Source organism: Labrus bergylta, chromosome 19 (genome assembly GCF_963930695.1).
Source record: "Labrus bergylta chromosome 19, fLabBer1.1, whole genome shotgun sequence".
NCBI classification, from domain to species: Eukaryota; Metazoa; Chordata; class Actinopteri; order Labriformes; family Labridae; genus Labrus; species Labrus bergylta.
The window spans coordinates 1,603,688-1,631,351 of NC_089213.1; the positions used below are offsets into that span (position 1 = coordinate 1,603,688).

A 27,664-nucleotide genomic window follows, 5' to 3' on the forward strand; every position below is an offset into this window, starting at 1 on the left:
AACCACAAGTGAGTAAGGGAAGGTGGCTGTGAAGCCACTTCAACACACCAACCACAATAACTGAGGTAAAATGACCCACACAGAGACTCTGTGCTCTCTTCCTGGGTTCATGAGAGGATGTGAATGTTTACGTTTTATTATTTGTTAGGCCTTTTCCCCTATACAATCAATGAGTACCACGAGGATCATCCACACTGTATGTTAAATGATAGAACATAAAGACTATGACTAACAATCTGTTAAATAAATGAAACAATGAAAACTCTGCTGCTGTGTATTGTCTTTGGGACTAAAAACCTCATCAGAGTAAAGATCCCAATACCCCACACTCACTTACATCAGTGAGGACTAAATATGTCTTCCCATTTAGATATACTGCATGTAATCTAAGGCTAAATGTCCACTAGATGGCGACATAACACAACATATTTCAAAAAGCTGAAAGGTCAACACCTGGAATGGTCAATAGATGGCACTGTAGAGTTGTACTGGAGCCATGGACATTTTGACTGATATTTTATTTTATTCATGTTTATTTCATGTTGAATCCCTTACAGTGCATCCCAAAGTGAGGGACCCCGGGGGATCGTCCCGCAGCTTAAAGAAATAAATAATAAATTGTTTTGATAGTTTCAAAAAAATTACTATATAAAATAGTTTCATGGTTTTTAGGCTGTTGTATTATTTTGTGTTAACAGTGTTTGGATAGGCCTATTAGTGTGTGTGTGTGTGTGTGTGTGTGTGTGTGTGTGGCTCTGCGCTACATTATATGCCTTACCCACCTCCATGGACAGTGGGGGTCCCCAGTCTCTGGCACCCTTACTTTGGGGGTCGTGAGCTCAAATCTTTGGGAACCCCTGCCCTAAACATCTGGGCAGATGTTATGTCCTCAAGCTTTTACTAATTAGGAGTAATCCTTAATCACGAGATCATCCTTATTTAAAAGTAATCTTCATTCCAGGACAAGGTTTCAGATAATCTGACTTCTCGAAAGCAGTATTTGACACTGTCTGCTGAATCCTGATCCAATCAACAGCAGGGTAAGTGCACCTGGCTCACATTTTCTAACCTGAAAAACAGGCCTTTAAGGCATAAACAGTTACTCTCTTTATGTTGACACCGCAAGATTTTATTGATTCATTTATTTTATTGGCTGACCGGAAAATCAACCTTAAAACACCTGCAGGCTAAAGGTTACAAAATATAGTTGTGTTTATTTATTACTATATTGTAGGACATATGTACACTTTTATATACATTACTAAATGTTACCATCATTTTACATACATCTGAACCAGAAAGACTAATTATGCCAAATCAGACAGGAAGTATTGTGCAAGAGGTCAAAGTGATCAGACTGAAGTTGCAGTAAATCAAAAGCCAAAGTGATAACTCAGACATCCCTCAGACTTTGAGTCATAAAATATAGGAACTACATTTATCTCTTCAGAATAAAAAAAATATTAAATAATTTTTCCCCTAAATGTAAAAATAACACTCACTTTCACATGGGATCATCTCACTATTGCATGATGAAACAACAACAATGCAGCAGTCTTTGAATCACTAAGAGGACATAAACAAGTGGAAAGAAGTGTTTCTCTCTTCTGTTTGTGTCTCTCTCATTTTTATCGTATCTTTTATGATCTTTCTCCACTTGCATTAGGTATTTTGTTGGTTAATATTGGAATACATTTCATACAGACAGAAATAAATAAATGAAACTCTGACTAAACTAAAAAGGATCAAGGACATATGCTACAAAGAGATTACACAGAGAGATAATAAAGCATGTGGATCTCACCTTCATTTTTAGGGATTGTATCTGTTCTCAGAGTTAGACTTTCCTGACCTGTAGCTGGTTGGATTCACAGTTTCTGACTTAATGTGATCATATTGTACTTATGAAACCCTGGCCAAAGCATTGATAACATTTTTATTTTATGCCCCTCACTCTCCACCAATCTTGTGGAGGAGAATGTTTGCCTGCATTCAAATGGAAATCAAACATCCCAAACTGCTTCCTTAGAGAGTATAATGAGGTGTTCCTACTCAGGTTCACACATTTACAACTCGTTTTGAATGAATGCATAATGAAGCAGCAGTGGCTCTCCTACAAACTCACCTACCTGGACTGGATGAGCTTTGGTATCGCAGATCAAAACTAGAGTAAAGAAAAACATCAGTTGAACAGAGATATAACAAATGTGATGCTCTATAAGAAGTAAATTGTATGGTACTTAACTTACAACTAAAATTACAACTATCTTTGTCTTATTGTGACATGAAAAGCGTCTTATACTCAATTACCTTGTAAATCTTTGGTATAAGTTTAAGAAATATTTTTTTTTAAGGAATCAATTTTTCTGACCCATTTAAAAAAGACAGAGCACAAATGTGAAAGATTTGCTTGAGTATCTTTATTATTAGAGTAGTTTTAAAGGGTATCAAGTAATGTGACAAAAGTTGACAATGTCAATGTGCAATATACAGTATCATAGCACGCACCATCAGAGTCCACCGAGGAGCACCACAGGAGCCACTTCAAACTGTAGACGTAACTCCCCTAATTCCTGCAGCAGGAAAAATGGAGATTATCTTTCATATCATGAGCAATCATTTTCATAATAATACATATAATGTACAGTACAGCTAAAGTGTTTTCATTATCATGTACAATGATAACTTTCCTATTATGTAAAATATCTTACTTCATTTCATGTGGAATATTACTCTTTCCATTTTAGATAACCTTCACATTAAATGCTTGACTATCAATATTCCTTTTCCATGTGGGGCTTTATCACGTTCAGTACCGTGTGCGATGTTGCTTCACTTTTACTGTCATGTGCAATATGTGGTCACTAACTGGAACATGCATGAATGGAGCCCACATCTATGTCTGAACCTACAATACTCCTGTCAATAACACCATATGTACCTTTCTCATTATACTTCTGTTGATCCTTTTTCAGGCTCAGTCTCTTTGACCCTTATCCACTGAATAATTAACAATACACTTTTATATATAATATCATTATATGCATAATACCTTCTGTAAATAAAAAATAGTTTTTCATGTTAAGACACCAGACTTCTGCAAACTGATTGAAAACACTCTGTGATCTCTGCCTGTCGATACCCAACCAGTTTATTTGTACAACTTGTGCAAACCATGAGTAAGTCCTGAGGTGCTGTGTGTGTGTGTATGTGTGTGCATATGTGTGTGTGTATGTCTGTGTGTACATGTGTGTGTGTGTATGTCTGTGTGTGCATGTGTGTGTGTGTATGTCTGTGTGTACATGTGTGTGTGTGTATGTCTGTGTGTGCATGTGTGTGTGTGTGTATGTCTGTGTGTGCATGTGTGTGTGTGTATGTCTGTGTGTGCATGTGTGTGCGTGTGCGTGTGACAGATCTTCCTTGACAACCATCTCTGGCTTTATTGTCATCATGTGACAAGCAGATGCAGCCCATAGACTGTAAGCAGTGATAGAGACACATTCAGGCAGAGAGAGAGAGAGAGAGAGAGAGAGAGAGAGAGAGAGAGAGAGAGAGAGAGAGAGCACAGCTGATGAGTCAGAGGAGGCTGATTCTGATGTAATCCACCAATCCCTCCCTCCCTCTAATGCCCCTGTGTTTCTGGATATTCAAGTCGGAGCCTGTTTCACACAACAAATAGCAACAAAACATTTGATCAATGTGACAGAGATTGGCAGTCGTTCTGAAACCAATGTGGCAATATGTTAAGGTACTGGAGCCATAGTTATAACATAAAGAATAATCAAGTGTTCAATACTCAAAGAAACATAAAATGTGTTCTAGTTTACCAATGGCTCTGTTCATTCATATCCTACTGCATGTCACTATCTGTAAATCTTCATGTCCCATGTTAGACCAACCATTTATCTTCCTATCTACCTCTTTTGTAAAGTGTCTTAGGATAACAGTTGTTATGAATTGGCGCTGTACAAATCAAAAGAGTTCTTCAAAATAGATAGATGCATGTTGTAGGCAGGAAGCTCTAAACTAAGTGGTATGAATAGCTAATGTCTAGCAATCGTCAGCTCTTCTGCGGCCCACCTCCTCTTCGGGGAATCTCAAAAGAACCTGCATCTACCGCATGATAACGCGAACTGCTCCTAGATCAGCCGATTGCAGTGCACCGTTGTCAAATGCAAGCTGCGCATGCGTAATGTTTCGTAACGCAACAGACAGACGCGATCGACAGCCACCGTCACCTGGAGAAAACAGAAATTCTAACCGTGTGAGACAAACTCAGAACCTACACCATGATCTGTTGCGGATTATAACGACGAAACGTGGATTAGAATAGAAGAGGTTTGGAAAGCAGCGCTGAATCCTTTCTTGTCACGTGGGAAGCTTTGACCAATCGGGTCGAGCCAGCTCCACACGCGAGTTCGTTCTTTGTTCGTAACTTCTGGATCCATTATCCCAAAATGTAGGTTAATACCCTGTTAAAAACAAACAACCCGCAGGACATGGACACGGGTGAGACATTTTGCAGGAGCACCGTGTAGTGGATATATTTTATTGGCCTTTTGAGGAATGCCACGTGTTCAACTTTTTGATAAGCAGCTGCGCTCACCTTGTCACGTGAGCTCCCCCCCCTCCCCCCCTCAGCTCAGGGAGAGGGGGAAGAAGAAGGCGGACATGTTTGAGGGAAAAGTGTTGGTTAAAAAGTATCGAGGTGGAGGACAAGAAGATAATTTGAAGAAAGGTTTCACATTATTTTTGGATTTTACCAGGCGGCATTTATGTTTGATTTATTTTCCATTATTTTTTTTATATAATACTTTTAAGATTTATTTATTTGTCCTTTGGCTCATTTAACTGTCGTTTTTAACTAAAGTTGTTTTATTTCTGTGTGTTTTCCTAGGGCAAAAGTTTCTCAAACTTGTGTTACATTTTGATGTAAGACTGTGGTTTGTTTGAGTGACATTGTAGGGTGTTTGTAACCTTGTTGTGGGGGATGGGCGCATGTGGTTAGGTAACCGTTCTGATAGTCAGAGGTATAGAAAGTCAACTTTAAAGATTACAAATCAGGTGATGTAGGAAGAGCATGCTTTGTATTTGTTTCTTATATTGATTGAAAAAAAAAAATTGGTTAGGAATTTTAAAGATCGGTTTGATTTAAGGATTTTAGATTTAGATATTCTGTTTTGTTGCATCTTAAGTAGTTAATGTGATTTTTCTTGTGGTTTGCTTTGGGTAAAATCCTTTTACTTTTTTTGACTAATGTAGGGAGAGGTCATTACAGAACTGCTGTGTCATTCAGCGGGACTTGGTAGATCTCGCGATAATGCTAGGTGTGGTCTTTTTCAGTTGCTTGAACTGAAAACAGGTTTTTAGTCTCTGTTAATCAAACGGCCAGAATTATTAACCCTCCAGTTCTTTAGCGATAAGTGCACCAAGAAGGCATTTTGTTCTTAAAAGATGGCCTTTCTCTGCTGCGTGAGGCACCTATTTAAAGTGGCCATTTGCTCACGGGCTGTTTGGCGGTTTGTCTGACTGCAGATATTGTAAGAAGAAACTCAGATGACACGATGTCATTGTGCTCAAAATGGCGGCTGCGCTTCTCCTCTGGAAGGCAGTAATGCGAATAGAGCTCGTGGGGAGAGGCGGTTCGATCTTAAGGGGATGCGCGTGACCTGGTGAAAGAACCAATCGCTGTCTTGGTGTTCACCCTGGAAGCCCGCGTTTCAACCGCGTTGACCAATCACCGAAGTCGTTTTTGCATACATTGACGTAGTGAAATATGATGAGGAGATAGACGGCTTCGCTTCCTTAGTGTTTTGTACAGGATTAAAACATGGAACCGGTAACGGCGGCGGGTCTATAATACACAACAGTCCTGATTAATACTCTCTTTCATTTCCTTCCCCGAGAGCAGAACCGTGCGAACCGGTTGATCCAGAAGTCTGTCAGCTAAGCCTCAGCAGCGAGGGGCGTGGCGATTTTGACTGACAACATAAGCAGCGAATAGAAATCCAGAGGGCGTGGACAGTTCGAGGAGTCCTGTCCAATGGGGTAAACGTTCGGTCTTTATAAGAACGGGTGCGATCGCGGAGTCGCCATTTCAACGAGTACATCAAAGGATTTGACTGTGGCGGGGAGCCGGGAAACCCTCGAACAGAGTCGGATCCAGGTCTGAGCCTAGCTATAAACAGAATCCGGATCCATCCTGATGGATATGGCTGTTAACCCGCTCCTTGACAGGTATCTACCGGTATAATTGACTCTCAGCTACCCATCCGAGGAGATATTGTAAGCGTTATTCATATTATACTAAAATATCGTTGCTGGCAGCCCGTGTTTGCTATAAATACCAGAAGAGGAGTTAAATGGACATTGAAAATACCGTATGAGGAGGTTTATGGCGTTGCTCAAGCGGTACAATCGTAATACATATTGTGGAAATACACTAAATTGTAACAGATTGCGACTGTTGTTCGTTCGGCGCCATCTTCGGAGCGCCTCTTCCCCCAGCCTGGCAGTTGATGCTAGCACTGTTAGCATTAGCCTCGTAGACTTAAGACCTCCCGTGTCTCACAGCTGCCTTATCGCCACTCATTCCCCCTGCACCGTGTCCGACTCAAAGCGGCGGTTCTGTCCCATGTTTTGGCTTTGTTGTTGTTGTTGAAGTGAAACGTTACTTTGTCCCGGTGACGGTTATAAGCAGAGTGACTGAAGATGTAGATTAACTTTATGGAGGTGTTTACAGTGTTGTCGTGGTCAGGTGTTGTTATGGTCTCTGCTGTTCTCGCTGAAAGAGTAACGCAGGGGATCCATGTGTTGGGTGTTTCATTTGGTTGCCTGGTTACGTCCTTCAGTGTCACTCAACGTAGCAACGCAATGTGGTCAAATGATCACAAGGCTTTGTTTTTAATTTATCCGTTTGTAAGCTTACCGGTTTTTAAGCAGCTTTTTAGTTTTAGCCATGTTTTTATGTTTATATAATCTATCGCCCCTATATTACCTTTTTTGTTCATAAATTATTTTATAGCTAACAAACATGTCTGTTGTTAATATTATGTACATGGTTACTTTCCTTTCATATAATAAAGTACACTAACTGTCAAATGTGTTTCCAAAACTTGTATCATTCAAAAAGGATTGCGTCTCATGAAGGATTAAACAAGAAGGTAAATCTCAAATCCTGTATGTTATGGAAATATCCTTTAATTAGATAAACAGGTCTGCATCTAATGCATTGACATCACTTAAATAAATATAGATATGAGCATCCAACCCAATTTAATGTTCTTGGTTTGGTTGATACGGTATAATACATTTTATGCATAATTATTGCATAAACTCACTATTTCATCAGCAGATGACATGACCAACAGCGTTATTGGAATTTTGGTTTGGTGCAGATTGGCCATGTCATGGTCATTGGACTCCTACACTATAAATCCCTCAATTTTGTCCTTTATGTAGATAAAGGACATGTATGTCCTCCGCCTTCATTTATGTTCATTCTAGCATTAAAATATGAAATAACTATTACGATAAAGATACATTGAAATGCTGCATAACAAAGCGGTTTTCAAATACGTGTATAACACAAGGATATGCTGGTTGAGCACAAGCCTCCCTCAAAATTAACCAAATTTTGCATTTTCATTGTATTACAACAAATCTTCTAGGACTGAAAAAGGCGGGACAGTATTCTACATGCTCACGTTCTTGTGCTGTTCTAAATGAAAGGCTACTGATAGACCATTGCAGCGGGACACTCCTTGGGCAGAGCTATTTTAGCCACATTTCACGTCTATCCATGTACCGTAAGAGTTGCAGAGTCTCAGGGACACTTAAGCAGTTCAAGGCATCACAGCAGCATCCGTGCTATGAATGAGTAGCTCGTAATCAGGTTTCTGATTAAACTTAAAGATAAAGTTTGACTATATATACAGAGACTGGAATAGCCTCATCATTACAGTTAAAACAGAACAAACACTTCTGTGAGAGAATACTCTGTTTATTACTTTGTGATGTTGGTGAAATAGAGAACAGAAATCTTTGATGATGCCTTTCACGACCCTGAGCACAGTTTTGGTAATCTGAAGGTGGCTTGCATGACTGACTGCATGCCTTCTGAAGGGGATTTACTTTGTGCTCACAAGAGAGTGTGAGGGTTTGCAAGATTGATTTGACTGATAACGTACTGTAATCAATAAATACTGTTTTCATATAAATAACAGTTTTGGGACAAACGTGTAACACAAATGATTCTGCCTATACTGTGTGGACAACATTAATCAGGTATTGTTTAAATTGAATTGTATGATCAATCACAATATTGATAGATAAGATGAATATTTGATGCGTAATCCAAAAGAGGCCACAAGTAAAATAAGTCTGAAAGACCTCCATCTGAGTTGATGCAAATGAAGTGTAGACAGTTCTAGTTGTTCGTGTTATTTATGAACAACAATCATACTCCATCATTTATAGGTTTGTGGATTTTGTAGCATCTTGTTAAATAATGGACAATAATGATTTTATTTGTTATATGTCGGCTGCTGATATAAATCTGAATCCTAACAGTGAATTGGTTTTGACTATTCTCAACAGCTCCCATGTTGAGCTTGGCATAATGGGGGTCACAACGATGGAACAAAGTTCTGGAACAGCTGGAAAACGCATCAGAAAGCCATCACTGCTTTATGAGGGCTTTGAGAGTCCTGGGATGCCCCCCCTCAATCAGATGGCCCATTTTGGACCCCCTCAGCCCCCGGTGAAGGACCCAAGTCGCCAGGGAAGGATGACCAACCAACTTCAGTTCTTGCAGAAAGTTCTGCTCAAGTCTTTGTGGAGGCACCACTTTGCCTGGCCCTTCCATGAACCTGTGGATGCCGTCAAGCTCAGTCTGCCTGTAAGTGTGCCTTTAAGAAATGTGACTTTACCTCCTGTCCGAATGAACCCCTAACCCCCCGTCCACCACTTAGCCATATGAAGTATTTCTCTTGTCTATAAAGTGTCTCTTTCTCCCCCCAGGACTATCATAAGATCATCAAAATTCCAATGGACATGGGCACTATTAAGAAGAGGCTGGAAAATAATTACTACCGCAGTGCTAGCGAGTGCATGCAGGACTTTAACACCATGTTCACAAATTGCTACATTTATAATAAGGTAAGTTATTGTGGGTCGATTTTACTGAGAAAATCTTTGCCTGAGGCATCCTGGCATGAAGCAGCATCTTCTTGCCAGGATTCTACTGCTTTTCTAGCCAACGATTTTTTCACAAAACGGGCTGCAAGAAATTTAGCACAACCCGAATCCCCTGTGCATCAAAGCTCAGTGATAGGACTATTAAAGGGAAGCCACACTGGATATTATCGTTTGACTTTGTAGCTTCCCAGATGTTTAATGTAATATTTTAATCCATAAAGACGTGTTTTCAACCTTCATTTTAACATTTTCAAAGCTTTACCTTCCAGCTGTTCTAAAAAAAATGTCGACCCTTTCTCTGCAGCCCACAGATGACATTGTACTCATGGCACAGTCATTGGAGAAGGCATTCCTGCAGAAAGTGGCTCAGATGCCTCAGGAGGAGGAAGAGCTGCTACCTCCCCCTGCACGGAGTAAACCCAGCAAACCTGGGAGGAAAGGAAGAGGTAATGCAGGTAAGCACTGGCTGCAAATAACATCTGTAGTCATCCCACCTACTGTAGATTTCCATAATCATTTCAGTAAATGCATAAATGACCACACATTTACTTTTCTAAAGTGACCCTGTCCTCACCTCTATCTTTCAGTCTCTGGAGGAGTCACAACAGCTCATCAGGTCCCAGCTGTGTCACAGTCGGCCTACTCACCTCCAACCCCAGAAACCCCAGACTCAATCCTCTCCACCCCCCCACAGACACTTTTGACCAAGAGCCTGTCCCTTTCCCTCTCAACTGAACAGAGCATCCCTACCATAACAAGTCATCCTCCCACGCAGCCCACCACTAAGGTAATGACATAATGACATTATATTATTCACCCAGTGATCATTTGACAGCTTTGTTTTAAAATGATTTCAACAAAGAAGGTTCTCTGACTTGGCCCCTCTTGCTTGTCTTTCTTCAACATCAGAAAAAAGGCGTGAAGAGAAAAGCAGACACAACAACTCCAACCACCATGGCCATGCCCATCATGAGCACCATGGGAGTCAGCGGCATCAGCCTGGGAATGGGAGGTGGGCACGACTCCCCGCTCACCCTTACTTCTCTTGGGGTGGACCACAACTCTAGCCTGGGAATGAACCAAGCCCTCAGTCTCAGCCAGGGAATGGGGATGGGGATGGGCATGGGCATGGGGATGGGCTGTGGAACAGTCATGATGGGAACCAAAGCAACAGCAGCGGCCAGGAGAGTAGTTAGTGGACGACCTATTAAGCCTCCTAAGAAGGATTTACCAGATTCCTTGGTTCCACAACCGGTGCGCCGCAGCAAGCTGAGCCCCCAGCTGCGGTACTGCAATGGGGTCCTAAAGGAGTTGCTGTCAAAAAAGCATGCAGCGTATGCCTGGCCGTTTTACAAGCCTGTTGATGCCTCCACACTTGGTCTTCATGACTACCATGACATCATAAAGCAGCCAATGGATCTGAGCACCATCAAGGTACATGTCACACACAGGTGTCATCATTTGTCATAACACAAGAGCCAGTGAACTACATGTATCGTGTATGAAAGCTAAACACAACATCTCTTCATTGTTTTTATTTCTCTGATGGAGATCAAATCCCAGTGCAAGGTGTGGCTGATGTCTTGTGCTATTTTAAATTGAACTCGTCCTCAAGAGGCCCCAGACAATAGGAATACACGTTTGCTTTATATTTCTTCACCCAATGGTTTCATTAAACCCCCTTCTCTCTCTCTCTCTTTAGAGGAAGATGGATGGCAGAGAGTATCGTGACTCTCAGCAGTTCTCTGCTGATGTTAGACTGATGTTTTCCAACTGTTACAAGTACAACCCTCCTGATCATGATGTGGTGTCCATGGCCAGAAAACTACAGGTAATATACTCCCTGAAATAGTTTTTGTTTTGTTTTTGCACAGACATAATCATATAATCAAAATATTACCTATTTTCTACATTGTCATACCACTGGACTTGTTTTTTTCAACTGGCTTCTTTGATCCCTGTAGGATGTCTTTGAGTTCTGCTTTGCTAAGATGCCAGATGAACCTCCAGCACCCCCTAGCTCCTCATCTTCCTCCTCCTCCTCTTCGTCATCATCAGAGAGTGAGCTCAGCAGTGAAAGCGAGGATAGTGAGAGCAGCCCGAGCTCTGACTCTGAGGAGGAGAGGGCAAACCGACTTGCAGAGCTGCAGGAACAGGTTTGTATATCATGAATGTCCATACACATCAGAGCAAGTGTTGAAATACAAATATCACAGGCATGTGTGTTAACGATGCTTTTGTCTCTTTTTCCTGACTCTTCTTTCTTCTTTCTCCAGCTTAAAGCCGTGCATGAGCAGCTCACTGCTCTCTCCCAGGGCCCCATTGTCAAACCCAAGAAGAAGAAAGAGAAGAAAGACAAGAAAAAGAAGAAAAAAGTAGAAAAAGAGAAGCATCGAAGGATAGAGGAAGAGCTGCCACCTGTTAAACCTGCAAAGGCCCCTAAGGTTACCAAAACTCCTAAAACAAAGACCAACAGAGCACCGGCCTGTCCTGTAATCCCGATTAAGAAAGCGCCAAGCAAGAAAAACAACAAGAGCAAGTGAGTACTGACACCTATTGGACAATGTAGGAATTAGAAGTGTGAGATGCATGTTGTACTTGCTTTCAGAGGGTCTCTCTCTCCGGCACAGAGACTGAAATCAAGCAAGTTGTAAACTGAACATCTTTCATGATATTGTCTCTTTGTGCGTTAAGACCATCCCTCAGTCATTCTTTAACACTTTCCTTCTGTTACTTTCAGATCCAAAAAGACTGCCATGACGTTCAGCATGCCTCAGCCGCCCATTGATCCCATTGTTAGTCATTATGACTCCGATGAAGAGGAGGAGACCGCACCCATGTCGTATGACGAGAAGCGCCAACTCAGCCTGGACATCAACAAGTTGCCCGGTGAGAAGCTGGGCCGTGTTGTTTACATCATCCAGTCTCGCGAGCCTTCGCTGCGAGACACCAACCCAGAGGAGATCGAGATCGACTTTGAGACACTGAAGCCGTCCACGCTGCGGGAGCTGGAGAGATACGTCATGACGTGTCTGAGGAAGAAACCTCGGAAGCCTTACGGTTAGTAACATGAACTAATAGATCGACTTCACATACACTAGGACTGAAGGATGTTTGAAGAAAACTGACATGTAGCCACAGCAATTAATGAGCACCGAGACGAGGTGCTGCTGATACACTTCATGTAAATCTTATATAATGCGTCTTCAAGCGTCATGTTGGTGTATCTGGCGTCTCCTGTAGCCTGATCATCTTTACATGTAGGGGACTCAAACACTGTGCATGCATAGTGGTCAGTTCTCTGACTACTGATGGTGATATCAGACAGACTTTTATTGGAGAATAGTTATAGGTTATGGTTTACATCTAACAAAAGGTGCTGAGGTGATTAATAGTAAACATTGTAAACGTATAAATATGCTTTTACTTCCCTGTACATTTACCAAGGCAGCAGAAATATTCAGTGTAATCTACCAGCTATAAATCATTCATATCTTGACCTCTCTGTTTGTATGCAGCAAGTAAAAACAACATTGCCGGCAAGTCCCGAGAAGAGCTCGCTCTGGAGAAACAACTTGAGCTGGAGAGAAGGCTGATTGATGTCAGCGGTCAGCTGAATTCTGGAAAGAAGCCTGCTAAGACCAAACGTAAGTCCTCCCTTCAGGATGTATGATACAGTGTTTGGGTGAAACTGCATGACGTGTGTCCAGCGGTCAGAAAGAATTTAGAAGAATTATGTTTACGTCACATGCCTGTTGGCTGTGTACATTTACATAATTTATTCAATAATAGTTCAAAAGAACAAAATATCTGAAGACATGGAAGTGCACAGACATCCAAAGTTCATCCAATAAAATCCATTTTCAAGTGTTTAATGAAGGATAAGCAGCATCTTGTTGTGGGGTTCATTTTTTCTACGGTCACTTGGACTTAAATGTATGTTTGACTTCTCCTTTGTACTCAAGTTGATGCTGAACATGATCATCACGATCTTGACTGTTTTTGTTTTTACTCCAGCAGAGAAACCTGCAGCAGAGCAGAACACTCAGCCATCACGTCTCAGCGCTAGTAGCTCCTCCTCAGACTCCTCTTCATCCTCCTCCTCCTCCTCATCTTCAGACACAAGTGACTCAGACTCAGGCTGAGAGGCAGAGGGTTTTCTCCGTGAAAGGGTCATACAAGAGACCCACAGCGTTTTGCTTTGATTGGACTACACTGCAGCAGAGCTAGCAACGATTGAGCCGCAGGACGGATCAGACGAGAGCAGCACTGGGCAGAACTGGTCTGACTTAACAAGTGTTAAACCAAGAATAGAGAGAGATGGGGCTTTCCCTGCGCTCGTCTCATTCATCCAGTCCTGTCCTGGACAAAGAAAAGCCGATGATGGATGGATGGAAATGAGGATACTCACTATGAGATCCTCCATTTTTGAGAGAAATGCCTTCGTTGGCCCGAGCCGGGGATGCTCCATCTCCTGCAACAAAAAAAAGAGTGACGCATGTGTCTGGAGGGATAAGGGTGCTACTGCCAGAATCTGTCTTATTTCTGGAGATAATTTCCCTTCTTTCCGTGCTCCTTGTCTTTACGCTGTATAGTTAAGGTGTACAGTTATATAAATATCTATATTTCTTTTATAAAGAAGCATTTTATGGAGCTAATTTATTCCCTCATTGTGGGAAAGACTGGTGTGGGCGAAGTCGTGTTTTAGTTTTTGTTCAGTTTTTTTTCTTGAGTAATAGAAGGTCGAGGGGAAACGCGTATGTTTGAGTGTGTGTATGTTGGGCGTGTGTGTCGGTGCATGTGTGTGTGTGGGTGTAGAACTGTATGAGTGTGTCCAGTATGCATGCACATGTGTGAGTGCAAGATCGGGCGCCACAAGTTCAGCCTCATAAGTTCCTCATAGATTTAACGCAGGCGTTGAAAATCAGTCTGCACGCAGAAGCACCTTGGTTCATAGAATACAGAATGCATGCAATACAGGAGAGCTGACAAGCATCTGCATACTCATGTACTTCTTTACTGCATACTTGTGTACTCATGTACTTGTTTTAAAGGGTTGGCCACTTGTACAGAAATGTAACATAGTTACACAATAGTTTATATTCTGTCCCCATGTGTGCTGTCTTTTTTTTCATCCATTTCTCTGTAATCGTGTTCATTTTCTCTTCTTGTGACCAATCTGCTAATAAATTGTGAGGACTTGTTTCGTCTGCTCACCTGTGCCCAAATGACATCTTTGTACCTTTGATTTCTTTTGGTGTTCAGGTCCTTTTCTCTAAAGTCACTAAACATCTGACTTGCCAGAGTTTCTGAAACAGCAGGGTCAGTAATGTTTCTTACATTTACTCTAAATTCATGAAGAAGAAGCTTTTCAGGTGACGCTTTACCACCTCGACGTCATAAAAGCAAAACTGCTTCGTGTTTTAACAATTTGGCCTTAAGACATCTACGGCAGCTGAGCGGTTTAACTCCTGTGTTAACAGTTTTGTTAAATATTAAGTTTTCTTATTTGTGGGATTTTCGGCAGGTAAACAACCGTTTTTGTTGTAATCTTTTTAGAAAGGCGGTGTGGCTGGCGTTAACTTGAAGGCTGTTTTGAATTTCAAGATCCAGAAGTCACTTTTACCGGCAGGCTAACAAAGATGGTTAAATGTTGTAATAACAATGCACTGTTTGTTTGGTGGAACTACTAAACAATTTTGTGATTTAGGTGTGAACCGTTTTTTCTTTTTAAATAGCCTTTGACTTGAGATTGGAGTATTGTATGCTAAGACTGATTATTTATTTAGAAACAAAGTTGACTGGAGACTTTATTCATAAAAAGAAATAGCTTAGTAATCAATAGCTTTTAAATGGAATTCTGCTTTATGAGATGCACACAGACTAACTGTCAGGAACATATTTTACAGGCTCAATCTTGGAGCAGGATTTTGTTTTTCTTTAACTTTTAGAGCAGCTTTTTCTGTTCTTCAAAAATGTTTCTGTCAGTTTCTGTTTTTTTAAACAAACATACTTAGAGTTGTCAGTCTTATTTTTCTGAAGTTCTCAGAAATATAAATGCCTCTGTACTTGACTCCTTCTTTTCATCTGAATTTCTGTACATAAATAAACTGAGACATGTTCATTTCTTCACTGACTGACAGGATGTTTTTGTTTTGTTATTTATAGATTGTACTTTAACAAGTCCAGGCACAAGGAGTGCAGTGTGCGTTATATACACTGCAAATATGTGTCACATTGTCAGTTCACTTTGTCTCACATTCCTGCAGTAAGATTTTAACTTGCTTTCTTGCAATGAAATCCTTTTTTAGGATTAACACAGTGAAATATCAGACGAGGCAAAGTCAGAAGTTACTAAGCAACAGAATCAGTCGGCTACTTGGCTCAGTTGAGTGGTTGACACACAGTTCTCTCATGTTGTGCAGGAAAATACAGCAGAGTTTAGTCTCTGGGTTTTAAGTGAAAGACACGTTACAGCTAAATGTTCAGTTCAAGTTAACTGACGAATAATTTGAGTGACTTTTGTTTTATTGTAGCCACATAATGACATTAAACAAGAAGAGAGACAATGTGTGTGCCAATTGAAAAGACATAAGGACATATTTTGACTATGTAATGACATGAAATAACTAGAATATCAGCTCACACCAAATACATATTGTTATATTATTAAATATACTTTATGGTCTGATTGATCATTTTCAGTTAATTTAAACTATTAAGATTATAGTACCTTCAGCTCAAGTCATAAGTCCATGAGGACTGACCGTAGACTGTTAGAGACACTGCGCTCCCTCTAGTGGACACATAGAAAACTACAACAACACAATCAAACAGAACACATCGTTTTATTTCTGTTTTTGTTGTGACTGGGAGAGCGAAAGTTTGTAAAGTTTCATTGTGTATCTTGTTAGTTTATTTGTTCTGTTAAAGTTGTTAAAAAGATCAACGTTATACATTCATGTTAGTTAGAAGAAAGCTCTTTTTACAAACCGTTGACCGGAAGCACTCGTTTGCTGTTCTGTATGAGTTTTACAGGTGATTGAATGTTGCTGAGTGAGCCGTTAAAACAACACCGCCCTCATGTGGCCACAGGACGTTACTGCACTGAAGTCGAGTCAAGACAAAACACCGTTTTTCTTATTGTTAAACTTGGTTTTATATATTATTTTACATCTATTTATTTTATTTGACCTTTTATATATTACATAACCTCCATTTGTTTTCATTGAACCTTTAATATCATATAATTTATCATATCGTTTAAAGTTTTCTTTACTTTTCTTCAAAATATATAAATAAATATATTATATTATGTATAAATATATAAAAATATAAATAGTTTATGAGTTATTCTCTGTGTTAATTCAGCAGCAGATTTGGAGAAGTTTTTAGATTACTAGATAATGTTTGTGATTGATCTATCTTGGTTAATCTTTTTCCAGTTCTTACCAGTTAAACCAGTTAAACCAGTTAAAACAAAAGAATGGACTCCTCATCATCTGTGCTCTCTTGTGCTTATCGACAGATCACTGATGACTGACTGATTGGTATGAATCATAGACTGTAAATATTATGAATCCCTAAACTTGTGAACCCCAGAGCCCCCTAGACTGTAAATGTAAAGGGCGGAGCCCCACAGAGTAAAAGTACTTCCTGTCACTGACATAAAATAAAAAAAATAAAAAAACCTTTTCAACAACACACATTGACCTTTGTTACCGTTCCTTTGAGCCTTTTGACATCAGTTTATGATCCACAACCACTTCCTGTTTCTGTGCTTTAGTTCATTAACTAGACTCTTCTCCTCTGTCGCCCCCTACTGGTGAAAGGAACTAAACTCCATTTGATCTGCAGAGTCCCTCTGCACCTTTAAGAAAAAGCTAAAAACCCAGCTCTTTATGACCACCTACCACCTTAATGATATTATTGATGATGATGGTTTTGTTTGATAATGATGATGAAGATATTTAGGATAGTTTTGATGCTGATTAGATCTCTGAAGAACAGCTGTCGATGTTGTGCTCTGCCTCTGGAGTGATATTTTTGGATAGGTAGTCGAATTTAAATCAGGAGAGACGAGTGAATTAAGAAAGAAATGATTTATTATAATGGATAAGATGGAAATGTGACTTGACAGAAATACTTTGGAGCTTGGACTCTATGGGGGTGATTGATGTTTGAAGAATAACAATTCTGAGTGTTGACAGAATAAATCCCCTGATGGAGTCCAGACCCTGGTGGTGCTGAAGCTGAGGACATGATGAGACCGGATGGTCAGCACCAGCACCCTCGTACATTTTCAGTGAAGTCATGGTGAGCTAATGTGAATCGCAGTAGGAAAGATCATCCTGTCAGCGGAGCCACAGCCTCCTTATCTCCTACCCTGAGCTGTAAGAGTCCGACACTCACCTTCTTTCCTGGCTCTCCTCCAATTCCAGGTGGTCCTCCCTCACCGGGCTCTCCCTGTGGAAAGAATCGTTTTCATTTAGATCCAAATTAAACCTTTTTTTAAGGAAAGTTTAAAACTCAGAAATATTGCTTTCATGCCAGTGAAACACCCCTCACCTTCTCTCCAAGAGGGCCAGGGTTACCCAAACCACCAGGAGGACCTTGAGGACCCTGAACAATATGCAAAAAAATCAGAAAAAAAGATTGATGAATTCACATCCAAATAAATATTATTGATTAATAGATTAGAGATAGTTTACATTTGTTTGACCAGTTTATGTAACAGTTACTTGTTCAATTACATTAACAATATTTTATAAGAGGACCTTGAGTCTGTAATGAAGTTTGAATTCAATTGAAACTATCTGAGGTCATCTGATACAAACCTTTCACATTATCTGCCTAACAAACAAAACATTAAGTGTGGGGGGGTTTTGTACAGTTTTTAAAAGATAACTCGGCTCTACATCAGCTCTCTGTAATGTTACCAACACAGAAAACGTTTTCATTTAAAAAGATAAAGTCTGTAAACACTCACGTCAGCACCGTTGGGTCCAGCAGGGCCACGGGGGCCTGGAGGTCCAGGTGGACCCTGGAAAAGTAAAGAGGCTCAGGTTTTAATCAAGATTTATGATTTCATGGTGACAAAACAAGTAACTGAATTTAAAAAAAGCACTGAAGTCATAGAGTAATGAAACTCACCAGGGGTCCAACATCTCCAGTCTCTCCCTTCTCACCTGAAGTTCCTGGCAATCCCTGCAGAAAAGGAGTAAAAGTTACACAAAGAATTTGTTTAGATTAACAACTTAGCTAAAGATTACAACTCAAAATTCAAGCCTGATATACAGTATATGTTTTCTTTGAGTTTATTTTTTGGGCTTTATGTCTTTACTGATAGGACAGAGAATGAAGTCAGAAACAGGGATTAGAGCGAGGTCAGAGTGGAAACCAGGCCGTCTGCTTGGAGGACGATAGCCTCTGTTCACGGGGCGATTACATGAAAGTCTAAAGTAAGAAGTGATTAAGGATTTCAGTGATTCTGTAGCTGTAGTGTATATTGTTGTTTGTATTTGACCTGCAGTCCGATGGGTCCTGGGGCTCCTGGGAATCCTCTGGTACCTTCGTCACCTTTGGATCCAAAAGGTCCCTGCTGGCCCCTGGCTCCAAGCTCTCCATCAGCACCCTGCACCATAGAAGAAGAAAATGAAAGACACAAACATTTAGATAAATCAATAAGTTCACCGGGAAAAAAACATCAATCTTATCATTATATTCATTCAACATTTCATGTTTTAACTTAGTTGTTCTGATGTATGAATATGTAAGAATTGTTTACCCGTTTGTTCAGAACAGATAAAAGATCTGAGAGTGTCACAGTGACATCCACCATATCCCCCCCAAACTCAAATAACACTACATGCATCAACATGAAAGTTAAACATCAGTTACAAGTTCAACAAACCCGATTTTGTCTTTAAAGAGTTCAGGGTGGTACTTACAGCAGGTCCAGGCTGACCAACAGGACCCATTGGCCCGGGTGGACCAGGAGGACCCTACCAACAAACACACAACAAGCCCACAGGCAGTAAGCATAACATCAAAACAGAGGAAAGAATAAACAAGAAACTACATTGTTCAGGAATGTTGTCGATCAGAAATACATTTTGGGCTTGACGTTAGTCACTTACATGTTCTCCTTTACCTCCCTTGGCGCCCTTCTGACCATGCTCTCCAACTTCACCCTGTAGAGACAGAAATATCCCGTTACAGAAAATAGTTTCAAAATAAAGACTCATCATGTCTGATTAAAGCATGGAGAACTCACACCTCAATCAGCCAATTTATCTAAACAAGACACAAAAACGATGAAGACATAGCTGCCTACATTAAGGTTAAAAATACAAGAGGGTGGGGGTGATCGGAGGTGTGCGTTAATCAAGTCAATAAAGTCGTCACATAATGAAAATGTGACATTCTTCCTTTAAGATGGGACGTTAAGACGTTCCTTGCCTCTGTGTGTCCTAAAGTTATGAAGGTTGGTGAAAGAAGGGTAACCTCCTCTGTTGCTCTTTATTAAAAGCTGCTTTGCACACTTATCCAGACGACTCACGATAATAAAACGAAATGATTCAGTCCAGCTCTGCGGTCGACATTTTTTATGTAGATGTGGATTGTTTGTGTTTATCATGACTAATAGATGATCTTGCAACTTTGGTATCTTAGGACACATATAAAAAATGAATGTAAGCGAAATATGGATTATTCAGACTAAGATTGTAGGGCCGGGATTTTCCCAGGAGATATAACAGAACAGGAGGAGGCCGGGAGATGGCCTTGAACTACAGGACACACTCGGGAGTGTTGGCAGGTATGGATTAAGAAGGTGACAGGTGTTTTTTTAGAGTTACTGGCCTTGTCTCCGTCCTCTCCTGGTACTCCAGGTGATCCAGCAGGGCCAGGCAGACCCACAGGACCCTGCACTCCATCACGACCTGCTGGGCCAATAGGGCCTTTTTCACCCTTAATAAGAGAAGAAGAACAAAGAGGAAGATCAACAGTCAATCACTTTCCTTTGGCTGGATTGAAAACACATACAAAATGTCAAACTGCTCAATGGATGAACATTTCCAGAATACTCACAGGAACTCCCTTCTCTCCAGAAGGTCCAGGAGGCCCCTGAGGGCCTGGTCTGCCAGGAGGTCCAACAGGTCCAGCAGTACCAGCTAGACCCCTCTCACCAGGAGATCCCTGGAAAAACACAATATCATGAAGACAGTACTGACTGCAGCAGGTGTTGGGATGTACCGTTATGAACAAACTAAAACTATTTTATTAACACATCCCATTATTAGATATTACATTAAGTTTAGTATCAAAGTCATGAACTACAGAACAAAAGGAACACAGATCATGGACTGATTGACGTAAAGTAACTTCTGTTCCTGTATCCCTTTACGACAAACTTAAACTAGTTAGCTAGTCAGATAGCACAGTAATGTTTTCTCCTATAAATGGTAAAAGTTTGAGTTTAAACTTACAGCAGGTCCAGGGGGTCCAGCAGGTCCTTCACTTCCCTTCAGTCCTCCACCTCCCTAGAAGAAGGGACACAAAGTGTTTGATCAATCTCCATTTCTGTGAGACGATTTTAACCAATTCACTTTTATACAGGTGATCCAACAAAGACATAACAGTTTGTATAACTGGAAAATCTGCCCTCAATGTTTCTATTGGTCATGCTCACAGGGGTTCCAGGAAGTCCTCTCTCTCCAGGGAAGCCTCTCAGTCCTGGTGGCCCATCTTTCCCAGGCCCTCCGGGGGGTCCAGGGTCTCCTTTGGTACCTTCCTTTCCTGAGGGACCAGAAAGTCCCTGCTCTCCAGGTGGACCTGGGGGTCCAGGGTGGCCACGCTCACCCAAGGGGCCGGTCTCTCCTGATGGACCCTGGATGTGGGAGAGCAAAGTGGAAATACAGGTCACAGAAGATAAGAAAGGGTGGAGGTCCGATATTAAAGAACAAAAGTCAAATGACATTATTATGAAAATTGATGTTATCCTAAAAATTCTGGAAAATTCTGCACCATGATGGAAAACTTACCTGAGGTCCAACAACTCCAGGAGGCCCAGGTGGACCCATTTTACCTTGGAAACCCTGGAGGAGAGAAATTCATTTCAATAAACATTTACAAGTCATTGAACCTTTAACCCCCTGCAACATGTGAACAAATATTTAAAGGTCACAGCGATTCTTCAAGTTACCATCTAGAACGAAACAATGAAGAAATACTGATTCAAACACTATAGTACAGATAATATTCAACCTATTTATAATCTGTGAGTGAATCCTGGGATTAGTGGCTTTTTCTATTCATGTCAGTAAATTCTATTATAAATGTGTGGCTTTTAATATGCCTGGATTTTAAAGACAGCTTATATGGTATATTAATCCATCCCACCACATTGTCAACATGGAAATCAGTAGAAACATAAACTACAGAAGTCATGTATCTGTTTTCCATCTTTATGTGTCGGTTTAAGAGACGAAAAAGTCAGCACACTAAAAGTCCTTCAAAGTAAGTTTATCTGGTTAGAGCAGCAGCAGCCGTGTTTCAGCACAGGGCTTTCTTCAACGTTGCAGACATCAAGTGGAAATGCCCCTTTAAGGTGTGTGTGGTTTGCATTGAGAACAAACTGATCACTGACATGATATCTTAGGGGCTGCATGTATAAATAAACCTGGGCATCTTTTCTACAGCCCTCCTGGAGCATGCAGAGATGAACACTAAGTTTGCTTTTGGCTCCGCCTCCAGCCTGGCCCGGCTCCATCATTATCTACTGTTTTGCTTCTTGTTGGTGTTACCACACTTTAATATTTAGTTCATGTAGTTGAGATACTGAACCAAATGTGGAAGTGGGAAAAAACAAACTTACAACTTCTCCTCTCTGCCCAGGGTGTCCAGGCAGCCCGTCCTTTCCTGGGGGTCCCTGCAAGGAAACATCCGTCAGCCATCAAATATTAAATAACTCTTTGTCTCAAGAGAAGACAGCAGGAAAGAGGGGACATCAAACCAAAGACCACGTTGGAAGAACTACAGATATCTTGTGTGATACCACGTCTTTATAAAAGTCGATGAAATGTGTTCTTACAGGAGGTCCTTTTGGTCCTGGGAAACCGTTGGCTCCCTGAGGCCCGGGCAATCCCTGGTGAGGCAACAACATATCAAATATTAAGATCATAAAAAGGAAACCAAATAGCACCGGTCAGTTTGGCAAAATGAGGCAGAGGTTAAAATGTTTGCTCTGATAAAGTGCTACGCAGCAGAACACGGTTTCCAAAATGAAAATGAAGCACTCACCCTCTCTCCAAGTGGACCAGAAGGGCCGTCACTTCCTGATGTTCCCTAAGAACAACAATACAGTAAAAAAAGACTTTTAAATCATATTTGAACTGTTGAGGGATATCCTCACATTGTGAAATAATTTAAATGAACGAGACTGATTTTCAACAATATTAATATTCATCAAAACAGTTTGACAGAATGTTTCAGGTCAATCTAGACAAAGTTACTGTGAAGACAAACCTTTGCTCCTGATTTCCCAGTGGAGCCCCTCGGTCCTCTCTGCCCTCTGGGGCCCTGATGAGAACAAACAGAAAGTATAATGAATGACTAACATGTTGTAAATGTCATGCTATCTACGATTAAACTGATGTTCAATCAATTTTGAATTGATTAAATAAATCTCTAGTGTACATTCAGTCAGAGAGACTTTATTTTGTTCCCTTACTCTGCACCCTGCTCTCATTGTCTGGGGTCGTTATTGGGAAATCAGCTGTCTCATCAGCTGGTCTCATCTATCCAATAGCATGGTGGTTATAATCTTTCCACTCTCTATTTAAATATGATTCCCCTCTCTGTTCCTTCATTCACAGAATCCATCAATTAATCAACCATCTGATCTGTCCAGACTCCACGGGGGGATTTATCCTGCTGCCGCTCAATCCAGTCAAATCCCCCCCATAGAGTCCAAGCGCCAAAAATCGTCTGTCAAGCCAGATCATATGATATCATTAAGTAATTAGTTCAATAGATATTCTCCTCTTTATCCACTTGTCTCTCCAGAATGAAATTGGTGCTGAAATAGTTATTTGCTGCAGTGATGTACCGGTATTCTACGAGACCCTGTGACTTCACTACTGGGTGTTGTTACAGGTGCAGCAGAGAACATTTCTGACAGAGACTATCTACAGACAGCTGTGATGCTGTGACGGGTGTAGTCAGAGGTGAAATAAGCTTCTCTTCTCGTACTTCTGTATCCTTTCTTAAACTTCAGAGAGGGAAGTGAAACTCTGCTTTTCAGCCCTGTGTTAAGTCCCTTTATCATAATAAGAATTTACAAAGTGATTAACTGATAGAATAAGTGCATAAAAGTGAAATAGTACCGTGGGTCCTCTTTGTCCTCTGGGCCCTGCTTTGCCGCTAAGACCCTGAAAAAACAAACAAACAAACAAACAAACAAACAAACGAACAAACAAACAAACAGTTGAGTCAAACAGAAATGATCTTCACATCACTGTCTAACACTGACTTCAGGATTCTACTTTCCTCTACAGGACTCTACATAGACCACCAGTCTATCTAATGTGTGTAGAGATCATAAATCAGCTTTCATAATGTCAACATCGATATTATTAACGTCCCTTTGTCACTTTTACAATCATAGTTTGAACAAAATCTCTCAAAGAGTCATCACATTACCCTTGTTCCCTTCTCGCCATTTGACCCAGGGAATCCTGGGAATCCAAGAGATCCCTAAAAAAACAAATCAACATTAACATCAGCACTGTCTGTCCCCATCAATATTAATGTGAAATCAAAAGTCATGTTTCATGAGTGGCTAGGGATGAAAGATGCAGTGTTTGTTTCTCTTACCTTTGGTCCTAGTCTTCCAGGATATCCAGGAAGTCCAGGCACACCAAGTTTACCCTGCAATCACATGATGACATCATTAAATAATCATCTTCATCTCGATGGTCACAACATCTGTAATTCTGAATAAACAATTCAAAACTTTCACACAAACTGATTTTACAAGAAATGTAGTATAATCACATGAAACAATATATTATTATGAATCTGATGAGATAAAGTTGATCATCAGGTGTGATGAAGTCATTTCAATTTAACAAAACAGGTTTCAAAAATGTTTAGAGAAATGCATATTTATGTGCAGCAACTTCTAAAGTATAAAAAGGAATAACAAAATAAAATGAAACGGAAATGTTTCATCCAAATGTATTTGTAATATGATTAAAAAACTGTACATGGTATTCATAAATATGTTTCACTAAACAGCAGACACATATTAAACCACAAGAGGGCAGCAAAGTCTTATTTTCTGCCCAACACATTACCTCATTTTAAGAAAACTGGAAGTATCTCCATTTATTTGTGGGAAATGTTGAAATATGAAAATATGAAATCTATTTTAAATTAAATTTAGCTTTAAAAGAAAAAATAATAATTAATGCTACATTTCAGTAACCTATCTCACATTCCAAAAATTGCCAATCAAAAAAACTTTGCCGTGATTAAATAGCTTTTACCTTCTCTCCGACCAATCCAAGTGGCCCGAGCTCACCAGGGGGTCCAACACGACCCTTTGGCCCCTCTGGACCATCCTCTCCTCTGGGCCCTGAGACTCCAAGCTCTCCCTGTGAGCGGGAGACAAATCCATCAGAATAAATCACAGAATATTCAATATCTGGAGTCATAACTTTATGAAATGGTCATGAGTAATTATAGAACTCCCACCCTTTCATTCATCCAATAATCATGCTGTTAAAGAACTGATCAACCAACCAGTTAGTCCGTCTATCGATCTTACCCTCTCTCCCTTTGAACCGAAATCTCCCTTTATTCCAGGGAAACCGTCTTCTCCCTAAAAACACAAGCAAACAAAAACAAACAAAACATGTCAAAGTATTGTCATGAAAGACCCAACACGTCTTCAACACGTTGCTTTTGAAAGTGAACAAACAACATATTTAAATGACTTGATTGTAAATGATGAGAGGATACCTCTGAGTGAGTGATATATTGTATTGTGTATATTTTACTGTAATGAACTTCTTACCTTCTCTCCCTTGTGGCCCTTCAGTCCACGGATACCTTGACCTCCCTGGAGTCAAAACAATTCATAATCAATACACTGTTAGAGTTGTGTTTGACGCCACGAGGACCAGGATAGCCGATAGATCCCTGAGGACCGTTTGGACCCTGGAGAAGGTCAATGAAAGAAGTCCAAGTTGTAACACAATAAACACCACACGGTAACGTCTTACAGGCACAGCTACAACGACATGCTCAATGTTCCCAATTCAACAGATTAACTATAAATATTCAATATCTTTCAATAAAATAGAAGTCACATGTTTCTCTGAAGTTGTATTTAATTGGTGAATTGACTTTGTTAAATGGAAGTGTCGTGGTGTAATGCAGCTATTTATGATGGACACCTACCTGGTTTCCTTTGGTGCCAGAAGGCACCTCCTTTCCTGGGTGACCCTGAGAAGAGAGAAAAAGTTCAAGCCTCAGGAAGCGATGATGGATTCAACTTAACGCAGATTTATGTTAATTCAAAATAAAGACAGAAGAGATAAACTTACAGGAGGGCCATCAGCTCCAGGCATTCCTGGCAGACCTGGTTTTCCTGTGGGACCCTGAAGAGAGGACATGGGGTCAGAACTGAGAGTCCAGGGGGAAGGGGAGGGGGTCTGATGGTGGATTTGCACCTTAAACTTTTAGTGTCTTACAGAAAACACCACAAGAAGGATAACATGTTCTGAAAACTGTGTAGCTGCTGTATGAAAAATGATCCTCCTTCATCAACATATGAATGAACTCTTAATCATACTCAGATCAGGTTACCCTCTTAAGGATCATTAATGGTTTTCAGTGATCAGGTGAGTGCAGGTGAGTGATTGGACGGGAGCTGATGGCGCAAGATTTAAAACGCCGTCATCATCCGTGTGACGTTTCAGGCCCAAACTGTTCATCAGAAATCAGATTTCATTAGTTTTTTGTCTACAATTTAGTTAAGCGCCGTGACATTTTGTACGTCCTTTCATTGTTCCCAGAGGATAAATCCTGCTCATTCATGTTATCACACAGGACAAGGTCTCTGGAGGCAAGGCATGACATAAAAAGATCAATGCAGGGAGCGCTGGTGGTGCAGTGGTTAGTGTGTGGAGGCCATAGTCCTCCATGCAGGCTGCAGGTTTAAATCTGACCTGTGGCTCCTTTCCTGCATGCCATTCCCCTCTCTCTCTCTCTCTCTCTCTCTCTCTCTCTCTCTCTCTATGATTTCAGACTCTATCCACTGTCCTAGCTCTCCAATAAAGGCACAAAAAGCCAAGAAATAAATCTAAAAAAAAAAAAAAGATCAAATCATAAAACAAAGTGAAGCGGTTTCATTACGTGCTCAGAGATCGCACTGGTTTTGTTCAGACAGTCTATGGTCATGCACCAGTTGCAGGATAAATATCACCAACCCCTCCCGGTCACTTGCAGGGAATTTTCCTGAATATTTCCTACTGCGTTCTCACATCTACTCACCGGGACTTCACATTAAAATTTTACTAGGGGGTTGAGAGGAAAAATTTCAGGTAAAACTGAAGTGAAAAATTCAGCTGTTAGCGTTCACACATGCAGCTCAAGACCCCCAAAAAGAAATGTCATATAACAGAAAAGTTTGAGATCTGCTGCATTTATGTCACTATGTGTTCTAACTGTGTGTATCTGTGTTTGTGTAGTGTACCACATGCAGGAGGACGGCTGGATAAAGGTGTGTAAGGAGGACGTGTCAGAGTTGATCCATCGCTACAAGAAGGGAATGTTCTGAGTTTGACCCCTTTAACAAAGAGCAACATCAGCAGTCTGCACATTCACAAACGATGCCTTTTGTTCCTAAATGAAATCTGATTTAGACTCTACTTTGTCTGATTCTGTATCAATGAAATGTCAGCCAGAGCATTTCTTTCCTTACATATCAACCTGAACTTCACAGGTTCAGACTGTTCTGATCTCTCTTTAGTTCATTTCTTTATGTGATGTTTTCTTGGTGCTGTGCATGTCAGTACTGTTGCTCTCCAAACGTGTGGGTCAGTGAAGTCATTTGTGCTTACCAGACATCACAACACAAAGCTCTGAATAAAAACAGTTTCTCAAACTACTGCTCTGTCGTTTATTATTGAAGATCTCATTTCCTCTTTCAGTCTTTTTTCTGCCTTCAACCTATCAGGCCTCACCTGTCTGCAGCACGCCACGCTCACTCCCTTTGTTTGCTGCAGCATGCTCAACTACATGTCAGGTTACCAACTACTTTTACTCACCTGCTCAATCTCATTTGCTTTACTTTGAAGTCCAGCCCACGAGTGGGACTCCATGGTTTTGTACAGCACCTGATGAAGAAACGTGTTCTTTAATGCGCATAGCTAATAAATAAGTATATTTTTGGGAG

General features: G+C 40.6%; 3 protein-coding genes across 6 annotated transcripts in view; 1 reads left to right on the forward strand and 2 right to left on the reverse strand.

Annotated features, from left to right (window-relative positions):
* LOC109978039 (major histocompatibility complex class I-related gene protein-like) overlaps positions 1-27,664 on the reverse strand; it is a 172,058-nt gene that overhangs the window by 74,468 nt on the left and 69,926 nt on the right. The window lies entirely within an intron of this gene.
* On the forward strand, positions 4,169-15,328 carry brd2a (bromodomain containing 2a). 4 transcript variants are annotated; one of them, XM_020658376.3, is made up of 12 exons: positions 4,169-6,237; positions 8,599-8,899; positions 9,022-9,159; positions 9,503-9,653; positions 9,786-9,985; positions 10,108-10,632; positions 10,901-11,029; positions 11,163-11,354; positions 11,475-11,737; positions 11,939-12,258; positions 12,717-12,845; positions 13,219-15,328. In XM_020658376.3, the coding sequence occupies exons 1-12, from the start codon at positions 6,206-6,208 to the stop codon at positions 13,341-13,343; spliced, it is 2,505 nt and encodes an 834-aa protein (XP_020514032.2). In that variant the 5' UTR covers positions 4,169-6,205; the 3' UTR covers positions 13,344-15,328. The 4 variants fall into 4 exon arrangements, with proteins under 4 accessions (XP_020514032.2, XP_020514033.2, XP_020514035.2 ...); XM_020658377.3 differs by having other exon boundaries at positions 4,170-6,237; positions 9,503-9,644; positions 13,216-15,328; XM_020658379.3 differs by having other exon boundaries at positions 4,170-4,738; positions 13,216-15,328.
* Positions 17,530-27,590, reverse strand: LOC114921785 (collagen alpha-2(XI) chain-like). Its single transcript, XM_065948388.1, has 25 exons — positions 27,537-27,590; positions 25,812-25,865; positions 25,666-25,710; positions 25,280-25,330; positions 25,031-25,084; positions 24,750-24,857; positions 24,076-24,129; positions 23,902-23,955; positions 23,586-23,630; positions 22,726-22,779; positions 22,501-22,545; positions 22,292-22,345; positions 22,076-22,129; positions 21,243-21,296; positions 20,891-21,088; positions 20,688-20,741; positions 20,290-20,397; positions 20,062-20,169; positions 19,338-19,391; positions 19,149-19,202; positions 18,725-18,832; positions 18,352-18,405; positions 18,188-18,241; positions 17,767-17,820; positions 17,530-17,664 (listed from the first exon to the last, which is right to left on the reverse strand). The coding sequence occupies exons 1-25, from the start codon at positions 27,588-27,590 to the stop codon at positions 17,545-17,547; spliced, it is 1,746 nt and encodes a 581-aa protein (XP_065804460.1). The 3' UTR covers positions 17,530-17,544.

Excerpts from the sequence above, each read along its gene's own strand:
- LOC114921785 (XM_065948388.1), bottom strand. The coding sequence starts at position 27,590 with ATGGAGTCCCACTCGTGGGCTGGACTTCAAAGTAAAGCAAATGAGATT. Across the intron at positions 22,546-22,725 it reads CTGGGAAATCAGGAGCAAAG|GGAACATCAGGAAGTGACGG; the intron begins GTTTGTCTTCAC and ends TGTTGTTCTTAG. Across the intron at positions 19,203-19,337 it reads AGGGAGGTAAAGGAGAACAT|GGTCCTCCTGGTCCACCCGG; the intron begins GTAAGTGACTAA and ends GTTTGTTGGTAG.
- brd2a (XM_020658375.3), top strand. The coding sequence starts at position 6,206 with ATGGATATGGCTGTTAACCCGCTCCTTGACAG. Across the intron at positions 10,633-10,900 it reads TGGATCTGAGCACCATCAAG|AGGAAGATGGATGGCAGAGA; the intron begins GTACATGTCACA and ends CTCTCTCTTTAG. Across the intron at positions 11,355-11,474 it reads TTGCAGAGCTGCAGGAACAG|CTTAAAGCCGTGCATGAGCA; the intron begins GTTTGTATATCA and ends TTCTTTCTCCAG.